This window comes from Oryctolagus cuniculus, chromosome 14 (genome assembly GCF_051225735.1).
Source record: "Oryctolagus cuniculus isolate XC-2025 breed Fujian yellow rabbit chromosome 14, ASM5122573v1, whole genome shotgun sequence".
In the NCBI taxonomy this organism is placed as follows: Eukaryota; Metazoa; Chordata; class Mammalia; order Lagomorpha; family Leporidae; genus Oryctolagus; species Oryctolagus cuniculus.
This window is the reverse complement of record NC_142880.1, coordinates 71,336,735-71,361,337: the sequence shown is the minus strand read 5'-3', so window position 1 is coordinate 71,361,337 and position 24,603 is coordinate 71,336,735. Positions and strand designations below refer to the sequence as shown.

General features: G+C 42.3%; 1 protein-coding gene across 3 annotated transcripts in view; it reads right to left on the bottom strand.

Annotated features, from left to right (window-relative positions):
* The window catches only part of PARP8 (poly(ADP-ribose) polymerase family member 8), a 195,870-nt gene that overhangs the window by 155,776 nt on the left and 15,491 nt on the right, over positions 1-24,603 (bottom strand). The window contains exon 1 of one of the 3 annotated variants that reach the window (XM_089313167.1): positions 14,656-14,687. The exons of the other annotated variants lie outside the window; for them this stretch is intronic. Coding sequence (XP_089169293.1) covers positions 14,656-14,672 — 17 coding nt within the window. The 5' untranslated portion in view covers positions 14,673-14,687. Of the gene's footprint in view, positions 1-14,655; positions 14,688-24,603 lie in introns of those variants that run through there. 3 annotated transcript variants of the gene reach the window in all.

Here is a 24,603-nt window from a genome sequence, read left to right as displayed (position 1 = left end):
GGAGCTGACAGCCAGCTAAGTTGGCAAGAGAATAAGAAGTTCCAAAAGCTACAATTAAAGCAGAAGGCACAAGCAGGTAAAGAAGTACAAATGGAGACACTAAAAGATTTGAGAAGTGATGGGGGGTGGGAGGAAGAAAACCAGAATTAGAAGAGAAAGATGTTAGTGAAGTCTAGGGAAAAAAGACTTTTCAAAATTGCAGACATAAAGTAGGTGAACAGTTAGAGTGGTAAGGGCTTACAGAGTAAATGGGAAATAAACACTGGGCAAGGCATTTAAGGATGGCCAGAGAGAGGGACAGGGCTGGTAGGTAGCAGAATGTAATCTCTTTATAGATAAGATAATTATGGCTGTTTTATAAACTGAAGATTATTGGCTGATCATTCAAGAAATGTAATATATGTTTCTGCATACCTTAAAACATGGCACCTTGGATACTCACTCAATCTCAAATCTAAAAAGTTTTCAGTTACTCAAGTTTAACCTTAACTTTCACTCAGATAGAGCTTCAATTATTTTATTTTTTGCTACGTCTATAAAGTGGCCTAAATAGTCTAAAAACAGTGAATATAAACTAATAAAAGATAAATTAAACCACAGAAGGAGCTATGGTATAATTTGATTCTCCTTGATCCTTGGCTCCATTATATACTTGAAATTAATTAGATGTAACTGTGTCTTTTTCCTTGTTAAAATCTTTACTCTTTCTTTCATAAACATTAAATTATGTTCTTGAAGTGCTGGTGTACCAATATAATTTATAAGGTTTACATAAGGCTAACAATACAGCATATACTTCTTTCATCTAAATCATGTTTTTGTTTAAAAAGTAAGCAGTAAGCTCAATTGAAATATATCAAGATAATGCCATGGCAGAGAATAGTTTTAAATTCACTCACGTGAAAATATCTGAAATGTATAGTTCTCGTGGTAACCCTAATTCACAAAAACATTGCTCAAGTACACTAAGGTTTTATTTTTGCATATTCAAAAGTAAATCAAATTGTAGAGATTCAGTGAATAATAATTTCATATCTTCTGAGTGTTTTTAAATCAAAATAATTTATTATATAGGGAAGAAGTTTAGAAATAACCCATTATTTAATTATAGAACGAAGGGCACAAAAAAACTGAAAAAATGAAACTATAAAGGAACTATAGGAAATAATTGATAAAATTAATTTTTTTTTTATTTTTTGACAAGCAGAGTGGACAGTGAGAGAGAGAGACAGAGAGAAAGGTCTTCCTTTGCTGTTGGTTCACTCTCCAATGGCCGCCCACGGCTGGCACGCTGCGGCCGTCGCACCGCGCTGATCCAATGGCAGGAGCCAGGTGCTTCTCCTGGTCTCCCATGGGGTGCAGGGCCCAAGCACTTGGGCCATCCTCCACTGCACTCCCTGGCCACAGTAGAGAGCTGGCCTGGAAGCGGGGCAACCGGGACAGAATCTGGTGCCCCAACCGGGACTAGAACCCGGTATGCCGGCACTGCAAGGCGGAGGATTAGCCTAGTGAGCCGCGGTGACGGCCAAAATTAATTTTTTAAAAAATCACAAAAGATTAGCTTACACAACTGTTTTGCTCTTTTATTGAAAATACTATATAAATAATTACTAAAGATTTTTATTGCAAATTACAGAACCTATTAATTTACTTTTATGAAGTGTGTCCTATTCAATTAGCTAAACTGGTCAGACTCCAACAACTATTTACAACCTCCTTCATAATTTGAGGAAGACTAAATGACTAAGCATGAACCTACACTAGGCTGGTACTTTGGTCATTTTCTAAGCACTGAGGGTGCTTTATCAGGTCACAAGGTCACTGTAATTTAAACCTCCATGAGTAAAGACAATTCAGTATTACAGTCAAGGCCACAGTGTAATACTCTCAACTCCATTTCAATACCTGGGAGCCGATTACTTTACAGACTCTACATAGCCATGTAGAGTTTCTAGAAGGGAAATGCCTCAAGAGAAAGGCTCATAATTAGAACTGAGGCTCTTGACATCACCCTAAAGAAATGCCTCTATGGCACCCAATATATGCAAGAAGGGCTGAGTTCCCTCCATAAGAAATGTGGTTATGAGATCCCTGGTATTATTCAGTTTCCTGTCACTATAATGAAATACCCAAGACAACTAACTTTAGATGGAGAAAAGGTTTATTTAGCTTACAATTTTGGAAGTTGAAGACCAAGATCAGAAGGCCCCGCTGTCTTGGACTGCAGGTGGCAGGTGGTAATGGTGGAGCATGTAGGAAAGATCACATAAGTGGGCCACGAAGCAGACAGACTGGGCCCAAACTCTAGTTTTTATAACAACCCTCTCATGAGAACTCAAGAAGTCACACCATAACTACCATAGCAGAGCACACCCCCAATGACCTAAGGAATTCCTATGGGCCCCACCTCTTAAAGGCTTCACCATCTCCCAATGGTATCAACCTGAGAACGTATGAGTCACTGGGGGGCATTCAAACTAAACCAAACCATTACACCTCCTAAAGGGATTCTGATCAAATCCAAGGGAATAAACTACACATGAAAACACAATCAAATTAAATAAATTACTTAAAATGCAAGTTAAAGGTGTAATGAGTCTTAACACTGTATACATGGAATTGGCAAGAATCAGGCATTCCAATACTCTCCACTAGCTAAATCATGAGAGTAGTGGCAGAAATGTAACAAATGTCACTTCCATGAGGCCAATTTCACAACATGTGTCACAAGACTTGGAACTTGGGGCTAGCGCTGTGACACAGTGGGTTAAAGCCACAGCCTGCAGCGCCGGCATCCCATATGGGTGCCAGTTCGGGTCCTGGCTGCTCCACTTCAAATCCAGCTTTCTGCTGTGGCTTGGGAAAACAGGAGAAGATGACCCAACTCCTTGGGCCCCTGCACCCATGTGGGAGACCTGGAAGAAGCTCCTGCCTCCTGGCTTCGGATCAGCTCATCTCTGGCTGCTGCAGCCAACTGAAGAGTGAACCAGAGGATGCAAGACCTCTCTGTCTCTCTCTCTGGCTCTACCTTTCTCTGTAACTCTGTCTTTCAAATAAATGAATCTTTAAAAAAAAACAATTGGAGTTTTTACTTCTATGAGTATATTATGAATATAAAATACAAGGAACCTTGTTCATTACAGTTTACTGGAAACAAAAAATAAAAAAGTTCAAAAATACATACTTAAACATAAACATGTAGACAATTACTTATTGCACTACTTATAAAATATCATTTAGAGGTTTAGGATAATCCTTCTTTAGACAAAAAATAGAAGTGTGATAGTGAGAGAGAGACAAACAACAAGTATGTGCATGGTTTATGTGTATGTGTGTGAACAGAAAAAAAACTGAAAGATCACACATCCAACTGTTATAATGGAATTTTACTCCTTCTTCACATCCTTCTGTATGGTCAAGATTTTTCAAGTATGGATAAGTCTAAAATCACAGGTAAGGCAGAAATGAATATAATAAACCAAAAAAGCTTGGATTTATTCTATGATATTAGTCTAGACTGAATATGTTCTATAAGTGTCATTGTGTTCTATCATGAGGTGGGACGTGACTTCAGATGACAAGTGGCACAATCAACAACACCTGGGTAGATTTAATTTCCTAATGGCTTCAGTGCAAGGCTTAGATTCAAAATACTGGCTAAATGGAGTTCATCCAATGCCTGAGCATGCTTTGAACTGTAGTGCTAAATGAATGGAAAAACAATGAGAAAAGCTGTCCCATGTTAGCTGCTTCTCATGTTTATTCAAGTTTTATTTGAGACAGGACATTTAAAAAATCAGTAGGGAAATCTACACTGAGTTGGACTAAATAATTAAAGCCACAAAAAAAGCATCTAGAACACTTCTTTCTTTTATCAACTTGTAACTTGGTTTAAAAGCTACCTATGGTATTTTGGCTAGATAAACATGTTGAGAACTCTGATATTTAATTTATACAAAAAATTCCAAAGGGAGGAGTCCAACAACCTTACAAGAAAAATGTTGAGGGTTGCTCTTTTCCTGAGCTAGTCATTTACAAACAGATAAGAACAACATTGCCTGCTTCAACGAATTTAAGGCAGGATATCCAATGATTACAAAAAATTTTTTAAATGCTGTGGCAAATAGGCACAGGGTGCTAAGAGGGTACAGAGTTAGTGCCTCTTAGACAGGGCCACGACTGGCCAGGTAGGACAACTCAAGCTGCATTTTCAGACAGCATGATTGAGACCAAAGGATCAGAGAGGAGAAGGGTAGAGCTTTCTTAGCCTATTTTGCGTTGCTCTCAGAGAATATCTGAAACAGGGTTGCTCATGAACAATGGAATTTGGCTCACAGATGTAGAGACTGACAACTCCAAGAACATGGTGCTAGTATCTGGCTAGGAGCAACAGATTAAGGGACAAACAGATAAATAAGTAGAAATAGGAGGAGTATTTAGAGAAGAAGAAAGAAACACAGAGAGTGATGTTAGTAAAGTCAAGGGGAAAAGAGACTTTTCAAAATGAAAGCACAACACTGTTGGATTACAGATTCAGTTTCCAACAATCGACTTTGGATGAAATAGCGAAGCCATTTAAGGAATGCAGTGGCCAGCACTGTGGTATAGCAAGTTTAGCCTCTGCCTAGGGCTCCAGCATCCCATATGGGCACCCGTTTGAATCCCAGCTGCTCTACTTCCAATCTAGCTCCCTGTTAATGTGCCTGGGAAAGCAGTGGAAGATGGCCCAAACGCTTGGGCCCCTGCACCCTCGAGGGAAACCCAGAAGAAGCTCCTGGCTCTTAGTTTCAGGTATATCCAGCTCTGGCCATTCTGGCTATTTGGGGAGTGAACCAGTGAATGGAAGACCTTTCTCTGTCTGTAACTCTACCTCCCAAATCTTGACTGTCAAAGAACAGGTTATTATCTTATTTTTTTATTATTTTCTTTTTCTACTTAATACCATTGGTCAAACTCTTTACTTAACATAGAATTATTCATAGGTGATGGCAATCCCTAAATATATTTCTTCATAAATAAATCCTAAAATTAAAAAGGAATACAAAACAGAGAGTCATAAATAGAGATATTTAGCCAAGGGATTGCCATCACCCCATGACTAAATCTTAGAGGTACAGTAATATCCAGAGTGATATTTAATCATACTGAGGGTATCAGGGCAGAAAGGAAGTGACATCTAAGTAGACAAAACAGGGTAACTATGCAAAATAGCAATAGAGATCAAAACTTACAGATAAAGTAGTGAGACCTGGTGAGGTAAGGCTAGGAAGGTCAACAGATGAGAGCTCAGGGTTGGCATGGTGGCACAGCAGGTTAAGCCAACCCTTAGGATGCCAGCATCCCATGCTGGAATGCTGGTTCCAGGCCCAGCTACTCCACTTCCAGCCAGCATTTCTGCTAACATGCCTGGGAAGGCAGAGGAAGGTGGAAAAGTATTTGGGACTCTGCACTCCATGTGGAAGACCTGGATAGAGCCCCTGTCTCCTGACTTCAGTCTGGTCTATTATGAGCCTTTAGGGAGTGAACCAGCAGATGAAATCTGTGTGTGTGTGTGTGTGTGTGTGTGTATAGCCTTGCTCTACCTTTCAGATTAACCCATTAATCAATGAATAAATCTTGAGAAGGATTTGGATCACAAAGCCACTGGAGACATAAGCCTCTGCCATCTGTGAGCATGATGGCAGTTCGTTGACCTCTGAGAGTTTATTTTCTCTGAATAAATTTGGTCTGGCTGTGAGTTCGTATTCTGTCTCTGTTCTGTGCCCCTTTTCTTTACATTTGGTGCCCTGTGTGAAGAGGGACCAAATCTGCACTCTTTTTATAACATTTTGGTGCCCCATGTGAGGAGGGCAGAGGGCCCAGTCTCAGGGTAAGAGCTGTGATCTCCCACCCTTCCTCCAAACTTTCTTCTCTTTTCTGAACTTCTTCCCCTTTTTTTCTGCCTCTGCCCACCGCTACCTTCTCTTTCCTACAATCTCCTCTTTCCCTTCTGACTGGCACAGCACTGAGAGACGCCTCTCCAGAACACTTTTTCCCTCCTGCTTGCCCTTCTAATTTCCCAATGAATTCACAGCCAGAGCCTTTGCCAGATCTCATTGCTACATGCCTACACTGGACCTAATTCCCAACCCACCGGATTGGTAAGAGTGTTCTCTGTTGCCTCAAGTGTGCTGGGGCGATGCTCGTGACTGGTTCATCCCTGCTTTTAGAGCCCAGGGTGTTCAGTCGGGCCAGTTCATCCCCCCTTGTAGAGCCTGGGGTGTTCAGCTGGTTTCCCGCACTTAGGGGAAATGCTAAACTTCACGCAGGAGCCTTTCTCACATTTTCCCACCCACCTTATCAGGGTCCATGTGGTGCTCTGCACCTCCCCCAGTGAGCAGCTCCAGAAAGGATTCTGCCTGGTGTTCAAATGCAATGAAAGCCTGACTCCGACACCCCCACCTCCACCTCCACCCTCTGTCCGGGTGAGCTCAGCCCCTACACTCCCTTTACCCACCCCGCCCATTCTGTCTTCCCTAAAATAAAGTCTTCTTTAACTAGCCACCTCCTCTTCTCCTACGAATACTAAAGTCCTAAAACCTAACATAATGGAGCCACATCTTGCATGAAGACAAAACCACTGTTTCAGCCATCTCCAGTCATATATTTGTCAGGGCTAGCAAAGAAAAACTCCAGAACAGTGGTAAGTCCTGAGCAACTTTGCTCCAGAGAACGCTCCATGCCTAGCCGTCTAGCTTTCCCCTGCCTTGACTGATGGCAGCCAACATCTCTTTGCTAATAAGTGAGACTGTTTTGTTGTTTTCTCCTGTAACGTGTTGTCAGTGTATACTTACTGTAAGTCTACATGCAAAATGTATTAACAGCTGTTTTAATTGGCTTACACTTGTGTTAGATAGTCAAGAAATATTTCCAACTAATGTACTCTTAAAATTTATAGAAGGCATTGGACCTTTTGGTAAATGTTTTTGTAAGTTATTTAACAGCTAAAATTGTTTACTAAGTTTTCCCTTGATATGAAGAAATCTGGGAAACCTGTTCCTTCATATCTCCTCTATTCTCTCCAAGATGGGAAACTAGTTCCATTCTGAAGGACTCACCATCAGGATGTACAGTTTGATCTTTAAACCTCATATAAGACAGTTTGGATAACGTGGTCTTAATGTTTGATCTTACATAGAAGGACATAGATTTCTTCGTGGGCACTATCTTATCTCTCAGGAAGAATATTGTAACACGCCTGTGACCACAGTTTTCTATCTCAGGCCACCAAAAGCAAGGAAGGAATTGAGCTCACCCTTGGCTGACATTCCTAAAGGCTTCCTCTGTGTTCTATTTTAACAGAGACCAGGATAAAGAGTGAGGCAGCAGGAGCAATGTAGAGATAGGCAGCAGGCCAATTAATGGTTGCTTTACAGGATGATCTGATATCAAGGAAGCCCAACAAGGCCAAGCCACCCCCCAAACGGCAACTCTTTTTGATACAAGCAGCCGGGGCATTGGACAAGCAGCCGTCAGCTATGTCAGCTCTACCAAGAACCAAGCCACTGGAAACAGAACTGCTCTAGAGGTTGAAGGACTCCTGGGTCAGAACCACATACCCAGTTGGCCCCAAGCTGAAAAAGCCCTTCACTCTGCCCAGCTTCCGAAGTAACCACCATCATCGGGAGGACAGCCAGGGTCAGTAACAGTCCAGGCAGAGCTGTAGGCTTGCTTTTAGACATGCCACTTATTCAATACTAACCTGTGCAAGCCAGCTCTCCTCCTGGACCAGCTAGGTAATCAAAGCCAACAGGGTACCTTCCCTGAGGAGTTTCACATGTCCCTTTTGACGTCTCATCCAGTACCACATGTGAAGAGATAGCTAGGTCTGGACCTCATATCTACCTGGCCAAGTCTTAACGCCCACATGATTATTATCAAGCCTCTCCTGTCAGTTTCTGTTTGCCTGGCAATGGGAAAACCCCCTCCTGGTTTGGACAGCACCTTTCTTAGATCCTCAAATAATGACTCTGGCCTTAATTTTAGACCATGCGTATTTAATCTGGTTGATTTGTTTGCTCCAGGCAATAAAATTCTAGATGGCCATGCACATGAAACCCTGAATGGAGACAGTTTATTTTTATTTTTATTTTTATTTTTTTTTTTTGACAGGCAGAGTGGACAGTGAGAGAGACAGAGAGAAAGGTCTTCCTTCGCCGTTGGTTCACCCTCCAATGGCCACCGCAGCCAGCGCACTGCGGCCGGCGCACCGCGCTGATCCGATGCCAGGAGCCAGGTGCTTCTCCTGGTCTCCCATGGGGTGCAGGGCCCAAGCACTTGGGCCATCCTCCACTGCACTCCCAGGCCACAGCAGAGAGCTGGCCTGGAAGAGGGGCAACCAGAATAGAATCCAGCGCCCCGACCGGGACTAGAACCCGGTGTGCCGGCGCCGCAAGGCGGAGGATTAGCCTAGTGAGCCGTGGCGCCGGCGATGAGACAGTTTCTGTGAGCTAGTGCTGCAGCCCTCTCAAGAGGCCACCTTCTGCTGGAACTCTGTCTTGACCACGGGTCCCTACTCTGCCCCTACTCAGCTTGAAGAACTCAGCTTCAGTCCTCGCCCAAACCCCTGACAGCAGCTAGGGTTTCCATAAGCAGAGGGAGGAAATGACAAGGCCCAGGACTAGAAGCAGACCAGACTAACTCCACCCCACAGCCCCTTGCCAGCATGTACACACTAAACGATTTGGGAGTGTTCTTTCTTCTTGGCAACCAGGCATATGGACAGGACTCTCGCTTTCCTGTATCCCCCTTTGTCCTCCTCATTTTGGTCATCTTCTCCACCATGGGCAATGTTTCTAGTTTCTCCTCTCACCCTCATGATCATAGTGTTCCTATTCTTACTGTGGATAATTAACATATTTCAAAAGTCTGTACAGGAATGAATGACCGCTATATCCCATACCATCACACAGGAACATCACAAGACTGCTCTTCTTCAATCAATCAAATCCAGAGTCTAGATATCCCATGCTGTTTCAATGCCCCGTATCAACAGGAAGCAGCCAGAAAGAAAACAGTGCCCCATCTCCTTATCTATACTCAGAGTCAGGGTTGATGGAACAAGGACAAAAGCCTCAGCCATTTTAGGTTCTTGTTACCCCTGCCTTCTTTTTTTTAAGATTTTATTTACTTATTTATTTTAGATGAGTTACAGACAGTGAGAGGGAGAGACAGAGCGAAAGGTTTCCCTTCCATTGGTTTACTCCCCAGTGGCTGCAACAGCTAGAGCTATGCCAATCCGAAGCCAGGAGCAACGAGCTTCTTCCAGGTCTCCCACGTGGGTGCAGGGGCCCAAGGCCTTGAGCTATCTTCTACTGCTTTCCCAGGCCACAGCAGAGAGCTGGATTGGAAGAGAAGCAGCCAGGACTAGAACCATTGCCCATATGGGATGCCGGCACCGCTTCAGTGTATTACCCTACTGCACCACGGCACCGGCCCCACCCCTGCCTTCTTTCAAGACACCAGTTCAGTCTCACATCCTGTATTGTCCCCCACTCTACCCCTGCATTCTCCCCCAGGTTTGGAAGCCAGTGGGCAAAATCTGAAGAACCAGTATGGAGAAGCGCATCTCTGCCTACTGCCCCACACACCTCTAGCCTACCTAAAATATAAAAAGGTCCAGCCCCTGGAGTCAGGGCCCTCTGCCACATGTCCAGTCTGTGCACGCTGGCAGTTGGTCAGCCACACCTGCAGATTTATTTTTTTCTGAATAAACTTGGTCTGCCTGCAGATTTGTACTCTGCCTTATCTCTGTTCTGCGCCTCTTTTCCTAACATTTGGGTGCCCCATATGACAAGGCACCAATCTACCCTCTTTTTCTTATTAATGATATGATGAATTTATATTTTACCTTGCAATCAGTGGAGCATCTAGGAAGGGCTTTAAGAGGAAGAAGTAATATAAACAGACTGATACCTAACGTAAGTTTGCTATGGGTTGAATGGAATCGAGTGACATAAAAGTGGATGAACAGAGACTAGTTTGGAAAAGGCCTTTAAAATAAAGTAAAAACAAACAAACAAAAAACACTAGTAGTGGCTGGAGTCAAGGGAGAGACAGTTTAGAATGGGAAGCAGCCACCATTCAGTGTCAGTCATTTGACAGATACGAAGACATTAAAATCAGTAAGAACATGGTTACTGACCGTACGCAGGGAGTGTGAGAAAGAAATGCACCTTGGATTGCTCCGGGTTTTTACATAAGTAAACATGAGTGAGCAGTAGCTTCATTTTTGATATAGTGAGTCTGAAGAGTCTTAAAACATCCAAGATGTGATGCCTAGTATCTGGGGATGACACAAAGATTACAGAAGAACAGCAGCTAAAAAAAAAAAAAAGAAAGAAAAAAAAAAAAAAGTGAAGAATTTGGGGGATCTCTGGGCTGCAATCTAGGAAATAAACACAAGGGGCTCCACGAAGATTTTCCAGGGTGTGGAACGCTGGTCAGCAGCAGCAGAGAACATTAAACTACATTGCTACTTAAGAGACTGCAATTGGAAGTCAAGTCCTGTGGAGGGGCACGGCAGGCTGAGAGATGTGAGCTGAAAACCAGATGTCCATTGAAGAAGCCAAAGGAGAGAGCATCTCCAAAAGGCAGGAGTAATTAACCTGCCAAAGGCAACATTCAACCATGAGAAGTCAGGTAACAGCTGCTTCAGTGGAGTTCTGGAAGCAATGCCAGACTGCTGTTAGGCTGCAGAGAAAACCTGAGGATGTGAAGAGAGGAACACAAACACTTATGTCAGAATCTGGCTTTGCCGGCTAGGAAAGTCAGGAGCAAGAGTACTAGGGAGCTGAGTTTTCACTGATGTGCTTGTTGGCTTTTTTTAAAGACAGAAAGGAGCTAGTGACACAGTGAGCCAAAGAGGCAGAAGGCAGAAGAGTAGTGTCAGGCGTTGGCCAGGAGCTCCTTTCCAGTGAGATTTGAACAAGGAAAGGATGATCTATACATGAGGGTTGTAGGAATCTGGCAAACAGGAAGGAGAGTTGCTGCCTTTGGGTGACTGATTTTCAGGCGAATTTTGGTGTAATGTCATCTGGAAGAAGATGGAGGAATAAGAAATTTGAGAAGCACCGGGAAGGGAAGTCGTGGAGGCACAGAGAATGTTTATGTGGAGGGCAGCTTATTATGGGTAACACAAGAGGGTGGGCTGACCCAGAAACAGAGTGTGCTCGTTTCTCACTTCCTTTCTTTCGGCCATTTATGTGGCATCTGGAGCTGAGATGACACGGTCAGGATATTAATTGTCACTGCTCACTTTCCTATTTCCAGAAATGTTAATCAGCCTGGCCTAAGACTGGATTAAGTGGATAGATCTTTAAATGTGGTTTTGCTAGATGGGTCCAATGAACGGATAAAAGGGCAAGGAAGTTAATAGGATATTGGCAAATGAGTCTTTGAAATGATGGAACATGGCTAAAAAGGAAGAGGAAAATTAGGAGGAAGTTAATAGAAAAGTACATAGGATTCCAATGTTGTGATTCAGTAGGTTAAGCCACGATGCTGGCATCCCACTGAGTGCCCGTTTGAGTCCTGGCTGTTCTGCTTCCAATCCACCTCCCTGATAATGCTCCCAGGAACGCAGAGGAAGACAGCCAAAGAACTTGAGCCAGCCCCTACTACCCATGTATGAGACCAGGATAAAGGTCCTAGCTCTTGGCTTCACACTGGCCCAGCCCTGGCTGTTGTAGGCATTTGGGAAGCAAACCAGCATTTGGGGAGTGAACCCGTCTCTCCTACCCTCTCCCCATCTGCCTCCCACATCCCATTCCCCAGTCACTCTGTCTCTCAAAAAATAAATAAATAGATAAATAGATAATAAAATCTTTTACTAAAAACATACGCATGGAGGTTGGGGGATGGACGTTTGTCATAGCAGTTGAGATGCCCACATCTCGCATCAGAGTCCCTGTAAAGGCCCAGCTCTGACGTCTGATTCTAGCTTCTGGCTAATGCTGGCCCCCTGGGAAGCAGCAGAGATGATTCATGTAGTTGGGGCCTTGCCACCCACTTGGAATACCAAGAACAAATTATCGACTTCAAGCCTCAGCATGGCCTATTCCTGGCTGTTGTGGGCACCTGGGGAGTGAACCAGGGAAGAAGGCTATGGTCTCTCTACCTATCTATCTATCTATGTATCTATCCACCTATAGCTGTGCCCTCGATTTTTATTTAAGAGTAAATGAGCCATGAAATCAAGAGTCTCAATGAAGCAGTAGTAATGTGAGTTGGAAAGAAAGGACACTGTTGTCGGAAAGTGAGAGATACATGTTAAATGTGCCAGTTGAAGGATGGCAAGTTCTTGAGCATGTGAAAATACAAGCATTGCAACAGTCAATGAGTGAAGGAGGCTTTGGACATCATGTAGGTCACTGATGTGCAGCCTCAAGTTGACCATGTGCTGCTAGATTTAGATCATAATTGAAAGACTGCAACCACAGCCAAAGTCCTCAAATATCAAGGGAGAATAACTCGATGTGCTATAAAGACCAGCAAGAGAAAAGAAAAGAGTGGCATACCAAACCAGCTGGAGCTATAAAAGGGCAGAGAGGGCAAACATTGTGGTACAGCAGAGTTAGTTACAGCTTGGGATGCCCACAACCCATTTCTGATCGAGTACCTGAAGTACCTGTGGTCCCGTCCTGATTCTGCCTTCCAATCCAGCTTCCTGCTAATATCACCAAAAAGGCAGCAGACAATGGCCCAAGTATTCAGGTCTCTGCCACCTTTATGGGTCAGCCATATGGCCTGGCCTCAGTCTGGCCCAGACTTGACAGCTGTGGGCATTTGGGGAGTAAACCAGTGGATGGAAGATTCATTCTCTCTCTCTTTCTCCTTCTCTCTCTCTCTTTCTCTCTCCCTCCCTCCTTCCGTCCATCCCTCCATCCCTGTCTCTCTGCTTTTGAAATATATAAATAAAACTTTTGAAAAAGTAAAACAGAGGATTTTGCACAGGATGGAAAACAAAACAGGACTAGGGATCTCTCTTCCCCTCTCTACACTTCTTCACAGTGGCTCTTCCACATTTTTCTTCTTAATTTATCCCTCTACCTTCTTTCAGAAAGAAACAGAAGCCATCAGGTAGGGAGTCCTTTATCTTATTGCTATTTATACATTAATAACTCACAGATCCTACCTCCTATCCACAGTGCAAATGAGTATGAACATGTGAGTAGTCCTCTTGAGAGATTGCAAGAAGGATGGCCTCAGGACAGCTCATTCTCTAAAGGCTGCAAGCAGTAAGCTAGAGTGTGTCTAAGGGTTTCTCTCCCACATTACAGAGGATAGAATAGCCTCCATTGTCCCCTTGGGTTCATAGAGAAGTAGAAGAGAAAGGCAGTGAGAGTACAGAGACGGATGAGCAGAGAGCTTTAAATATAGAATGAACCAAGAATCAATAGTGGGACCTTTGCCAGAAATACCAGTACAAGTGGGCTCAAGATGGAAGAAAAGTGTTCCCAAAGAAGCCTCAATAGAAACCTCATGCAACCCAGGTACATGGTAGGAGCTATGCCTCATTTAAGAGGCATCTGCAACAGTGAATTCCAAGAGACTTTTCCAACAAGTGTGGTAGTGAGTGAAGATGTGAACACCTCACCAGGTATTCAGAAATTGCAAAATCTTAGGGGTCATATAAAAAATAGAGCAGATGTAGTAGGGCTCAATGGATTTTCCTTTTGCTCCTCTTCACTGCCACCCTTAGAGCTGAGCAGGTCCAAAGGACTAATGTGGGCCCATGAAATGTGAGAGGAAGTGATTTGTGTCTCTTATGGACTCAAGTAGTGAAAGATCCACTTAGAATTCTTGAGTTTCTCCCTTTCCATGAAATGCAGACCGAGGCCGGCGACGCAGCTCGCTAGGCTAATCCTCCGCCTTGTGGCGCCGGCACACTGGGTTCTAGTCCCGGTCGGGGCGCCGGATTCTGTCCGGTTGCCCCTCTTCCAGGCCAGCTCTCTGCTGTGGCCCGGGAGTGCAGTGGAGGATGCTTGGGCATCCTGCACCCCATGGGAGGTGCTTGGGCCCTGCACCCCATGGGAGACCAGGAGAAGCACCTGGCTCCTGCCATTGGATCAGCGCAGTGCGCCGGCCGCAGCGCACCAGCCGCGGCAGCCATTGGAGGGTGAACCAAAGGCAAAGGAAGACCTTTCTCTCTGTCTCTCTCTCACTGTCCACTCTGCCTGTCAAAAAAAAAAAAAAGAAAAAGAAATGCAGACCGAAAAGAGAGTGTTTCCAGATAACACACATACAAGATAAAAGCTCTTCAATGTGAATCCCCATGTGATTATGTAGAGCAGAGTCTCCCACCAGTCAGACAGTAAGAGGGAAATAAACCTTGGTGGAATTAAGTAGCTCAAAGTTCAGTTACTTAGTGATTGCAACATAGCCTAAGCTATACATGGAAAATGTAGAAAACTTCAGTGATGTCCAAGAAAATCAAAAGCTGTGACAACTGACAAGAGTGGACAGAGTGGGAAAAAAAGTAAATAGCCAGCTTACAGCTTCAAAGAGCCTGTTCTTAGAAAATCATGCTTCAAGCAATCAATGAATTAAAGAAATTGCTTCCCTCACAAAGCCAGAAGGTCAAAACAGCAGTTTAAGACACCCAGGAGAACTCACCAAGAAAAATTATTCATATTTAAGCATCTTCTAAAACCTCATATCATCCCCTAGAACAAATAAGGAAGCAGTTTTAGGTGGCAGTATTTGTCCAAGATCAAGTACACCTAAGCTATCAATTTCTTGTCTGAGTGCTTTAGGCCACAGTTCAACCAGTAATATCACAACATTCTTAATTTTATTAATAGACAAAGCTATATAATTAAAACAATAAAATGTATATACAATCATACAATGTAGTTAAGTGGTTTTCTTTCACAAAAAAAAATTTAAATGCTAGTTTAAGAGTCAACCTACAATTACTTTCAGGTTATTACATAAATAATTGTGAATTTTCATAATTTTATATAGATAAGACAATTCTTATTTCAATATACAATTTATATCATTCATGTGTGTTTGAAACCTACACCAAAATCACATTTAAGTTCAAAATGAATTCAATATCCAAGAAATATTTGCACATCACTATCTCCATCACATGCAGTGGAATGAAGATATTCATCATGATATGCTCTGATACATTATTACATGAAAGTCAGTCTATTTTGAAGCATCTTCTATGCAGTGCCTGCTCACTGGAGACCCTTAAGGTTCATGGCAGAAATACTGATAAGAGTCACAGAAGTATATACCCTGGGCACACTCAAATCAAAGAGTATGTTTTATGTGTGTCACTGATGCTGTGCCAGAGTGAACTATTCTCACAAAGTCAGTATATTTATTTGCATAAAATAAGTCTGAGTTTTCCCTAGATTTTCTGAGGCTAAGAAGAAAAGCAAATTACGAAATAAGAACAGAAACCCACCCACCCCCTCCATGGACTTTGGTTATGACACCAATATCTACCCTTCAGAAATGTTTTCATAGAAATGTTCCTGCCATTCATTACTATGTCATAGTTTCCTTGGAATAGCTAATTTGAGGAAAGGTCATTTTCCCTCTGACTCCTGACTCCAGGGATGAGACATAGAATTTAGGCCTAAAATAATCAGCTTCTAAAAAGACCGCCCTCTGCTCCCACCAGATATGGGAAAGGAAGAACCACTGGAGTTGAATGCAGCTGTCTCGCAATCCCATGGGAAACAAGGTTGTTTTTTTGTTTTTTTGTTTTTTTTTTTAACACAGAAGGCAAGAGCTAATTTTGGTCTTGAAAATTTTATTTGTTTGAAAGAGAGAGAGAGGAGTGGAGGTGGGGGGGGGGGAGAGAAAGGGGGAAAGAGAACTCTCCCATCAGCTGGTTTCACTCCCCGAATGCCTATAATATCTAGGATCATGCCAGGCTAAAGCCAGGAGGCAGGAACTCTACCCATCCAGGTCTTCCATGTGGGTGGAAGGGACCCAACTCCTTCAGATGAGCCATCTTGCGTCCCAGGGTGCATATTCGCAGGAAGCTAGAATCAGAAGTGGAACCAGAACTCAAATCCAGGCATTCTGATATGGCAATGTGAGCATCCCAAGTAGCATCTAAACTGCTGCCCCAAAGGACCACCGCAAGTGGACCTTTTGAAAAGAAAACCAAATCCTTGAAGGTATCACAAAGCCTTCAACCACTCAACCCAGAGAGCCAACTCTCCACTGAACCCAGAGTAAGAAAGACAACAAAATTCCCTTTTAGTTAAGCCAGTCTGAGTTGTATTCTGTCATTAGCTAATGAAAAGATCCTGACACACACCAAAAGTCAAGACACAGCTCTGGGGAGTTCTCCATGTGCAGGGGCACTGATCTGGCATACCAGAAATCCTAGCTTACTTATTCCCATTCTCTAATGAATTACAAAGAATACTGTTAAATGGCATGCAAAGAGAATGATTAGGAGTATCACAAAATCTGCATTTCTGAAAAAGGGGCTTGTGGCTAGGTAGTCTGGAGCAAGTGGGATGGCTAACAGGGATGTTAAATGACATGACGATCTTCACAAGACCAGCATAAGTATTTGGCCAGATGGGATGCCTGAATCCCATACACAGTACCTGGGTTCAGGTGCTGGCTTTCCTAAGTATTCTAACTTCCTGTTAATGTACACCCAGTGATGCAGCAGGTATGGCTCAAACAGTTGGGTTCCTGACACCCAGGTGGAAGACCTGGATTGAGTTCATGGCTCCCAGCTTCTACCTTAGACCAGTCCCAACCACAGCAGGCATTTGGGGAATGAATAGCAGATGACAGAACTCTCTTTCTCCGCCTTTGAGATAAATAAATAAAATTAAAATAAGACCAGATATTTATAGTGGGACATGTAATCCATAAGGAGATTATTTCAGTTTGCTACTATTATTTTGGTTAAAAAAATAGTTCATTTAGCACTGATTACGATTTAAAAAAAAAAAAAGAAATTATGCTGTGTAGTTCTTACAGAGGAAAAGGAACTAGCCATAAATTTAGAAAAGAAAAATGAATATACAAAGTGAAAAATATGTGTCAGTGATTTAGTCAAAGATCAACTCAACTATTGCTGAGGCTGACAATATTATATCCCTACACAATTACTCAAATTATACTGGGAATTTTAAAAATAAAATATGAACATATAATGAGGGCAGAAGTCACTTTAATCATTCATCTTTGTATTCCCAATTAGGGCACCTGGTAAAGTGTTTTCATTATAATCGGTATTCAACAAATATTTGTAAAGTGAATGAATAAGAAATGAATGATGAGAAAAATGATAAATAGCTCCCTCTCTCTCCTGGGAGTTCACTGCACTATTTTCTTTTAAATTTAATTAATCCTCAACGTCCTTGTAAAATAGCCAAAGGGGAAATGTATTTACATTACTCTGAAATTGATGGAATCTGTGAGAAGGGTTAAACAACTTCCTCAAAATAAATACAGCATTCAAAATCCAGCAGGATCAGGGAATTTAAATCACATCCTAGGAGGACGGCTTTCAATCTGAGCCCTGCTGCATTAATGGCACGAAGGCTCCTCAATCTTTTCATGATGGAGTTTTGCTTCTGGCTTCCGATCTACACCCTCTGCCATTCCACTGCTTTTAAAGTTCCTTGCCAGGCTTTCCCCTTCCTGATCCACAAACGCAGGCACCGAAGCTTTTCCAGGTCAGTCCTGATTTGAAGCCTTCTCTCCCGCCCTCCCCAAATGTACTCACACTTATTAGACCATATGTTCCAATATTAGTTCAGGAAGGAAAAAAAAAAAAGGGTCATCACACTTTTAACAAGAGATCACAGAAAAACTGCTCATTAACCATTGAAAATGCTGCTATTGCCATGTGTTCACCCCTGGGACCCTGGGACAATTAAATATAAATCTATAAACAATTAGGATATAAATCTATATACTATCTTCACTATTCATAAAGACACTACTTGTGAATCGGAAGTCTGACACAACATTGATGTGACCTAATTCTGAAAATTTAAAACTGTATAAGGCCTCTAGGCTTCAGTTTATACGGGAAAGATGAAAAAGGGACACAGGCCAACATATAGTGATCTCAGTGCTGTAGGACATAGGCAACTTTTTTTTTTAACTTAAAACAGCAGATATTTAAAATGCAAAACTTCCACCCTTCTGTAGTAACAAGGCAGTTTTCTGACTGAATACCATTTCATTCTCTCAGCAAGTACAATCAGTATTAACACATGAAATGAAAATGTTAAGTGCCTATAAAAAGGTCTAAATTATTTCATTAAAATTCAGCTTAACAAAATGTTAGTTTCATATACTCGGCAGAAAATCTTTTTATTAACATTCAAACGAAATGAACAATTTACAAGCAAAGAATGTGGTGTTAAAGGTTGGACACCCACCACCACGACCCTGCCATTGTGCATGTCAGTTACACTCTGATGAGATCTGGGTTTGTCCACTCAAGAAAAGGGAAACGTAATTCCATACTTGGGAAGACAAATTCCAATGTCATAGTCTTTTTTTTTTTTTTAAGATTTATTTTATTTATTTGAAAGACAGAGTTACAGAGGGAGGTAGACAGAGAGAGAGGTCTTCCATCCATTGGTTCACTCCACAGAAGATGACCTCAGCGGCCAGAGCTGTGCTGATCCGAAGCCAAGAGCTAGGAGCTTCTTCCAGGCCTCCCACGTGGGTGCAGGGGCCGAAGGACCTGGGCCTTCTCAGACTGCTTACCCAGGCCATGGCAGAGAGCTGGATTGGAAAAGGAGCAGCCGGGACTAGAACTAGCACCCATATGGGATGCCAGCACTTCAGGTCAGGGCGTTAACTTGTTGCGCCACAGCGCCGGCCCCTGATATAGTCTTGATCAAAGAGCAAAATCAAACCATCTACACATAGTCATCTGCCATTGACAAATGGTAGCCATGTACAACATTTACAGTTTTGTAATCAAACCTCCAAGTCAGAGAATATGAAATAATACCTACAAATTAAACGTGGAAAAAGCAAAACAAACAAAAAAGTTTCAGATCATCACAAAACGTGTCACGAAGCCATATCCTTAAACTCCATCAGGTCTTCTAACAAAGTCTGTATCATTTTGAACACAATTATTTTTATTATTAAAGACTATGTATTTATTATTTAATTGAAAGGCAGAGTGACAGGGAGAGACATAGACATATAGATACAGTGAAAGAGAGAGAGATCTTCAATCAGCTGGTTCATTCCTCAAATGGCCACAACAGCGGGGGCTGGGCTAGACGGAAGCCAGGAAGAACCTGGAACTCCATGTAGATATCCTACATGGGTTGCAGGAGCCCAATTACTTGGGCCATCCTCTGCTGCTTTCCCAGATGAATTAGCAGGGAACTGGATTGGAAACCAAGTGGATGGCATGCCTGTGTAGCCGGCATTCAGGTCAACTTAACCCACCACACCTCAACGCCAGCCATATGTTTGGCACGATTCTAACATGCTTGGTTAACTGGTTTCTGTTCACGTCATATTACAAAAGCAACGAATTGGCAAAGAAGAACATGAGGTAGGGGTGGGAGCGTGAGGAGACAAAAGAAGAGAAATGGGGAGCATTAGGAGCTGGAATGTCCTTTAACCAGCTTACACCAAGACACCAGATAGTTTCCCCTTAATCACACTAAATGGCTTGCTTCTTCATTTAATTTTTCAACTCATAGAAGCTTAAAGAGCTCCAGGTTGAAAGCAAGCCTGCTCTGACTCTTCAGTCTCCTCTTTCACTTCAAAGAGAAGACTTGTATTTTATTTTGGATCAAATGCTTAACTAGTTGAAATTGCAATTGAATTTTATGTGAAACTCTTCAACAGTTCACAGCTGAAAGCATAATGAACCACATACAAACCTGCTGCTGTGGATATTTAAGAGGATGGTTTACCACCCCTTCTTGTCAGCCTCCCAAAAAGCTCTTTCGCTTTAAGTCACTAACCACATGAAGGATGATTAAATGACATTTGCCTCACAGATCAGTGAACCACCAGACCTTCCAGAACTCATGAAATGGATCTAAAGCCAAATGTCCTCAATTTCAAGTCAAAATAAAAAGCTTACAGATATTGAGGAAACAAAGATCAACTGCTCAACTGTAGCTGATTAGAGTTTTTAAAAATGAAAAAGAAATTCAAGATCATTAAGTTCCTGTAAAATTTTTGAGAAAATGCATTATTTTTTTATTTGACAAATAGAGTTATAGACAGTGAGAGAGACAGAGAGAAAGGTCTTCCTTCTGTTGGTTCACCCACCACCCCACACACACACAATGGCTGTTACAGCCGGAACTGTGCTGATCCAAAGCCAGGAGCCAGATGCTTCCTCCCAGTCTCCCATGCAGGTGCAGGGGCCCAAGCACTTGGACCATCCTCCACTGCTTTCCCAGGCCACAGAAGAGAGCTGGAACGGAAGAGGAACAGCCAGGACTAGAACCGGCACCCATATGGGATGCCGGTGCCACAGGCGGAGGATTAACCTATTAAGCCACAGCACCGGCCCCTGCATTATTTTCTAATTGGGTCAAAATATTTACAATTCTTCCATCCATGGTGATATGTATTCTTTTTAAATGAAACTAAAATCCACTTACGGTCTAGTATATGGTACATGATCTATGCAAAACAGTTGGCAAGATACAAAAATCTGTCTTTTGAATTCACAAGTATTCAAAAAAATTTTGCTTAAGGTATTCTGAGGCCCTCTCAGGTAGAGTATCAGATAGAATTTTTGCTTGTTTTAATGGCAAGGCACTGACTATATGAAAATCAAGCATACCTTTGGGTCTTAACAAAGTATAAGGGCTACCTGGGTCTGTACCAAACACACTGGATTTTACTTATTTACAGAAATCTGATTTCCTAATCTTGTCCTCCCCTTCATACCACATGGCTCCCAGTATCACTTATACACCATCCTTTAAAATTGGGAGCCTACCTGGAAAAGACCCCAAAAGCACAGGCAATCAAGCCAAAATTGACACATGGGATTAAATTAAGTTGAAAAGCTTCTGCACTGCAAAAGAAACAATCAACAAAGTGAAGAGGCAACTGAAAAAATGGGAGAAAATATTTCCAAACTATGTAACTGATAAAGGATTAATAATCCGGAATCTGTAAAGTGCTCAATAAACTCAACAACAAAACAAACAGTACAGCTAAGAAATGGGCAAAGGGCTTGAATAGGCATTTTTCTTTTTCTTTTTCTTTTTTTTTTTTTTTTTTTTTTGGACAGGCAGAGTGGATAGTGAGAGAGACAGACAGACAGAAAAGTCTTCCTTTACCATTGGTTCACCCTCCAATGGCCGCTGTGGCCGGCACACTGTGCTGATCAGAAGCCAGAAGCCAGGTGCTTCACCTGGTCTCCCATGCAGGTGCAGGGCCCAAGCACTTGGGCCATCCTCCACTGCACTCCCGGGCCACAGCAGAGAGCTGGCCTGGAAGAGGGGCAACCGGGACAGAATCCGGCACCCCAACTGGAACTAGAACCCGGTGTGCCGGCGCCACAGGCGGAGGATTAGCCTATTGAGCCACGGCGCCGGCCTTGAATAGGCATTTTTCAAAAGACGAAATTCAAATGGCCAACAGACAAATGAAAAAATACTCAGGATATCTAGCCAACAGGGAAATGCAAATCAAAACCACAAGGAGGCTTCACCTCACCCCAGTTAGAATGGCTGTCACACAGAAATCAAAAAACAATTGCTGTCAAGGATGTGGGGAAAAAGATACCCTAATCTACTGTTGGTGGGAATGCAAACTGGTGCAGCCCCTGTGGAAGACAGTATGGAGATACTCAGAAATCTAAAAATAAATCTACCATATAACCCAGCAATGCCACTCCAAACAAAATGAAAACAGCATCTGAGTTATCTGTACCCCCATGTTCACTGCAGCTCAATTCTCAATGGCTAAGATGGAATCAAGTAAGATGTCCAACAACTATTGACTGGATAAAGAAATTATGGTATATTTCCACTATAGAATACTACACAGCAGTAAAAAAAAAAAATTGAATCCTGTCTTTTGCAACAAAATTGATGTAACTGGAAACCATCATACTCAGTAAAATAAGCTTTTTGTCCCAGAAAGACAAATACTGTGTTTTCCCTGATCTGTGGTAACTAATAGAGTACCTAAAATGTAATATATAGAAGTAAAATTGACATTTTGAGATTCCATGTTTGTTTACAGTCCTAGTCTCGACTACTGAGAAACAATGTCTTTGCCTTTATACAATGTCTTTGTTGAACTCTTTACTGAGTGCAGGATTAATCTTACGAGTATAAGGTAAACTGAAAATAGATCTTTGTAAAAATTAAGAGTGGGAATAAGAGAGGGAGGAGGAAGAAGGGTGGAAGCCTGGGCAGGAGGGAGGGTAGGGTAAGAAGTATCACTATGTTTCAAAATCTGTATATATGAAATATGTTAAGTTTGTATACATTAAATAATGTTTTAAAAACAGGGAGGAGCCTAGGGGCTAGCACTATGATATAGTGGGTAAAACTACTACCTGTGATATCAGCACCCCACATGGGTGCCAGTTTCAGTCCTGGCTGTACCACTTCCGATCCAACTCCCTGCTAATGGCCTGGGAAAATCAGCAGAAGATGGCTCACCCATTTGGGAGACTTGGATAAAGTCCCTGGATCCTGGCTTCAGCCTAGCTCAGCCCTGGGTATTGCTGCCATCTGGGGAGCCAACCAGTGAATGGAAGATCTTTCTCTCTCTTATAACTCAGACTTTCAAATAAACAAATCTGTTTTAAAGGCGAGTAGGGGGCACTAAGTTATTGACATGTAGAAGACTATGTAAAGTAAAACATACTTAATGAGCTTGTAATGTTTTTGTTTACTAGGTAAACAGAATGAGTGCACTAAAGCAAGCTGGGGGAGGAGGATGAATCAACTTATTTATTTGCTTATTGGTACTTGCTTTTAAAAATACTGCTTTCCTCCAGGCTTTAACTGTGATAATTGCTCTACAAACATTGTAGGCTTCTGTGCATGTATTGTACATTTTAAAAACACAGGCATAGGCACAGAGTGAATGAGGCAGCACTAAATGTACAAATGATGTCTATGCTCATCTGCCCTTCCTGTTTCCCACCTTCCAAGAGCCTCCAAGAGAAAAGAAACAAACCTGCGAGCTTGGAGGGAACGAGCATGCAAGGTCTTAAGCAGAAAGGAGTCATGAAGGAGGCGGAAGTGGCCAATCTGACAGCGGCTTTCCAGTCCCCAGTTCCCTTTGCCACAGACTCTGAACAGCTTTCTCGTTATGAAACTGCTTAAAATTAATCTGTGAAACAGAAAATTAAAATGTAAATGTTGCAGCAGTTCAGGCTGTCAATACCGATGAAGTGGTTCCAACCATCCTTTCTTTCTAATGCCTTTTCTGCATAAGATTCCAGGAGAAATTAACTGGGAATCACTTGATCATTACTTAGAGGCAAGAACTAGGAAGTATTTACAAATCCTTTGCCTATTCCGTATCAGTTTCATTCATTCAGTAACTGCATTGAGTTTTTTATTACAAAATTCATGTTGTCTATGTTAAGTCTGTAAAATCAACTTCCTAATCACTGTAGACAGGAGGAAGTTATGGTGCTACCTGCCATTGTCAACAGAAATGAGAACTCAGCCCTCAATGGAATGCTTTGCCTTGTGCAACTGCTGTCTCTGTGTTCTCTGCACTGGAGTCACCACTTGTCTGTTCAGGAAAGCTGTGATGCAGCTCGGAAATACAATTTCATCCCTCTATAGGGAAGACTGATACATGCCAGACAATACAAGAAGAGCCAGGACAAACTGTCAAATGTAGCAGAACAAATAGGCTTTGTAAAGACAGGGGAGGCTGGTACAATCTGAGGCACCTGCCAAGAAAAGGGCTCTTGTGGCGACCCTAAAATAGGTTTAAGCTGACGTCCAAGAGAAATTTTAATTTTCAGTGACATGTAATTGTGTTAAAGAAACTGAAAACATACAAGGTTAAATAAATAAGAAATGTGGGCCAAAATCCAGAATTTTTCAAATTAAAAAAAAAAAAGTCTATTGCACAGCTAGCTATAGCTACAGGTGAAGACCAGGAACCCAGAAAATGGGGAGGGAGCGCACTATCAATGGAATGCTGTGGTGATCCCAAAGGCCAAAAGTTAGTTTGGAGAATCCTGAGATTCTAACGTTTGGCCTTGGACTTTATGGCCCTGAAAATAAGTAGCATGCAATTACAGGAAAGGACATCCGGCACTGCTACTTTGTTTTTCACTTCTGCATGCATTTAGTGTAAATTTCTAGTAGAAGTTATTATTTGATGACAATACTCTTTTTACAAATCATCATTTTAAATTGAGAAAATTGTATTTTTCAATCAGACCAGTTGCCCTACAAAAGAGCAATGTTTTTCCCTTATTCATGTTATCCACAGTCACCAGGAACTAGAATTCAGTAGGTGCTATAAATCAAGTTAACAGAACTGCCTCCTGTCTCTGGCCCTGGGATGGACACTGCAAGCAAATGTGCAGGAAAGGGTTAACTCCTCAGGTCCTGGTTGTCCAAA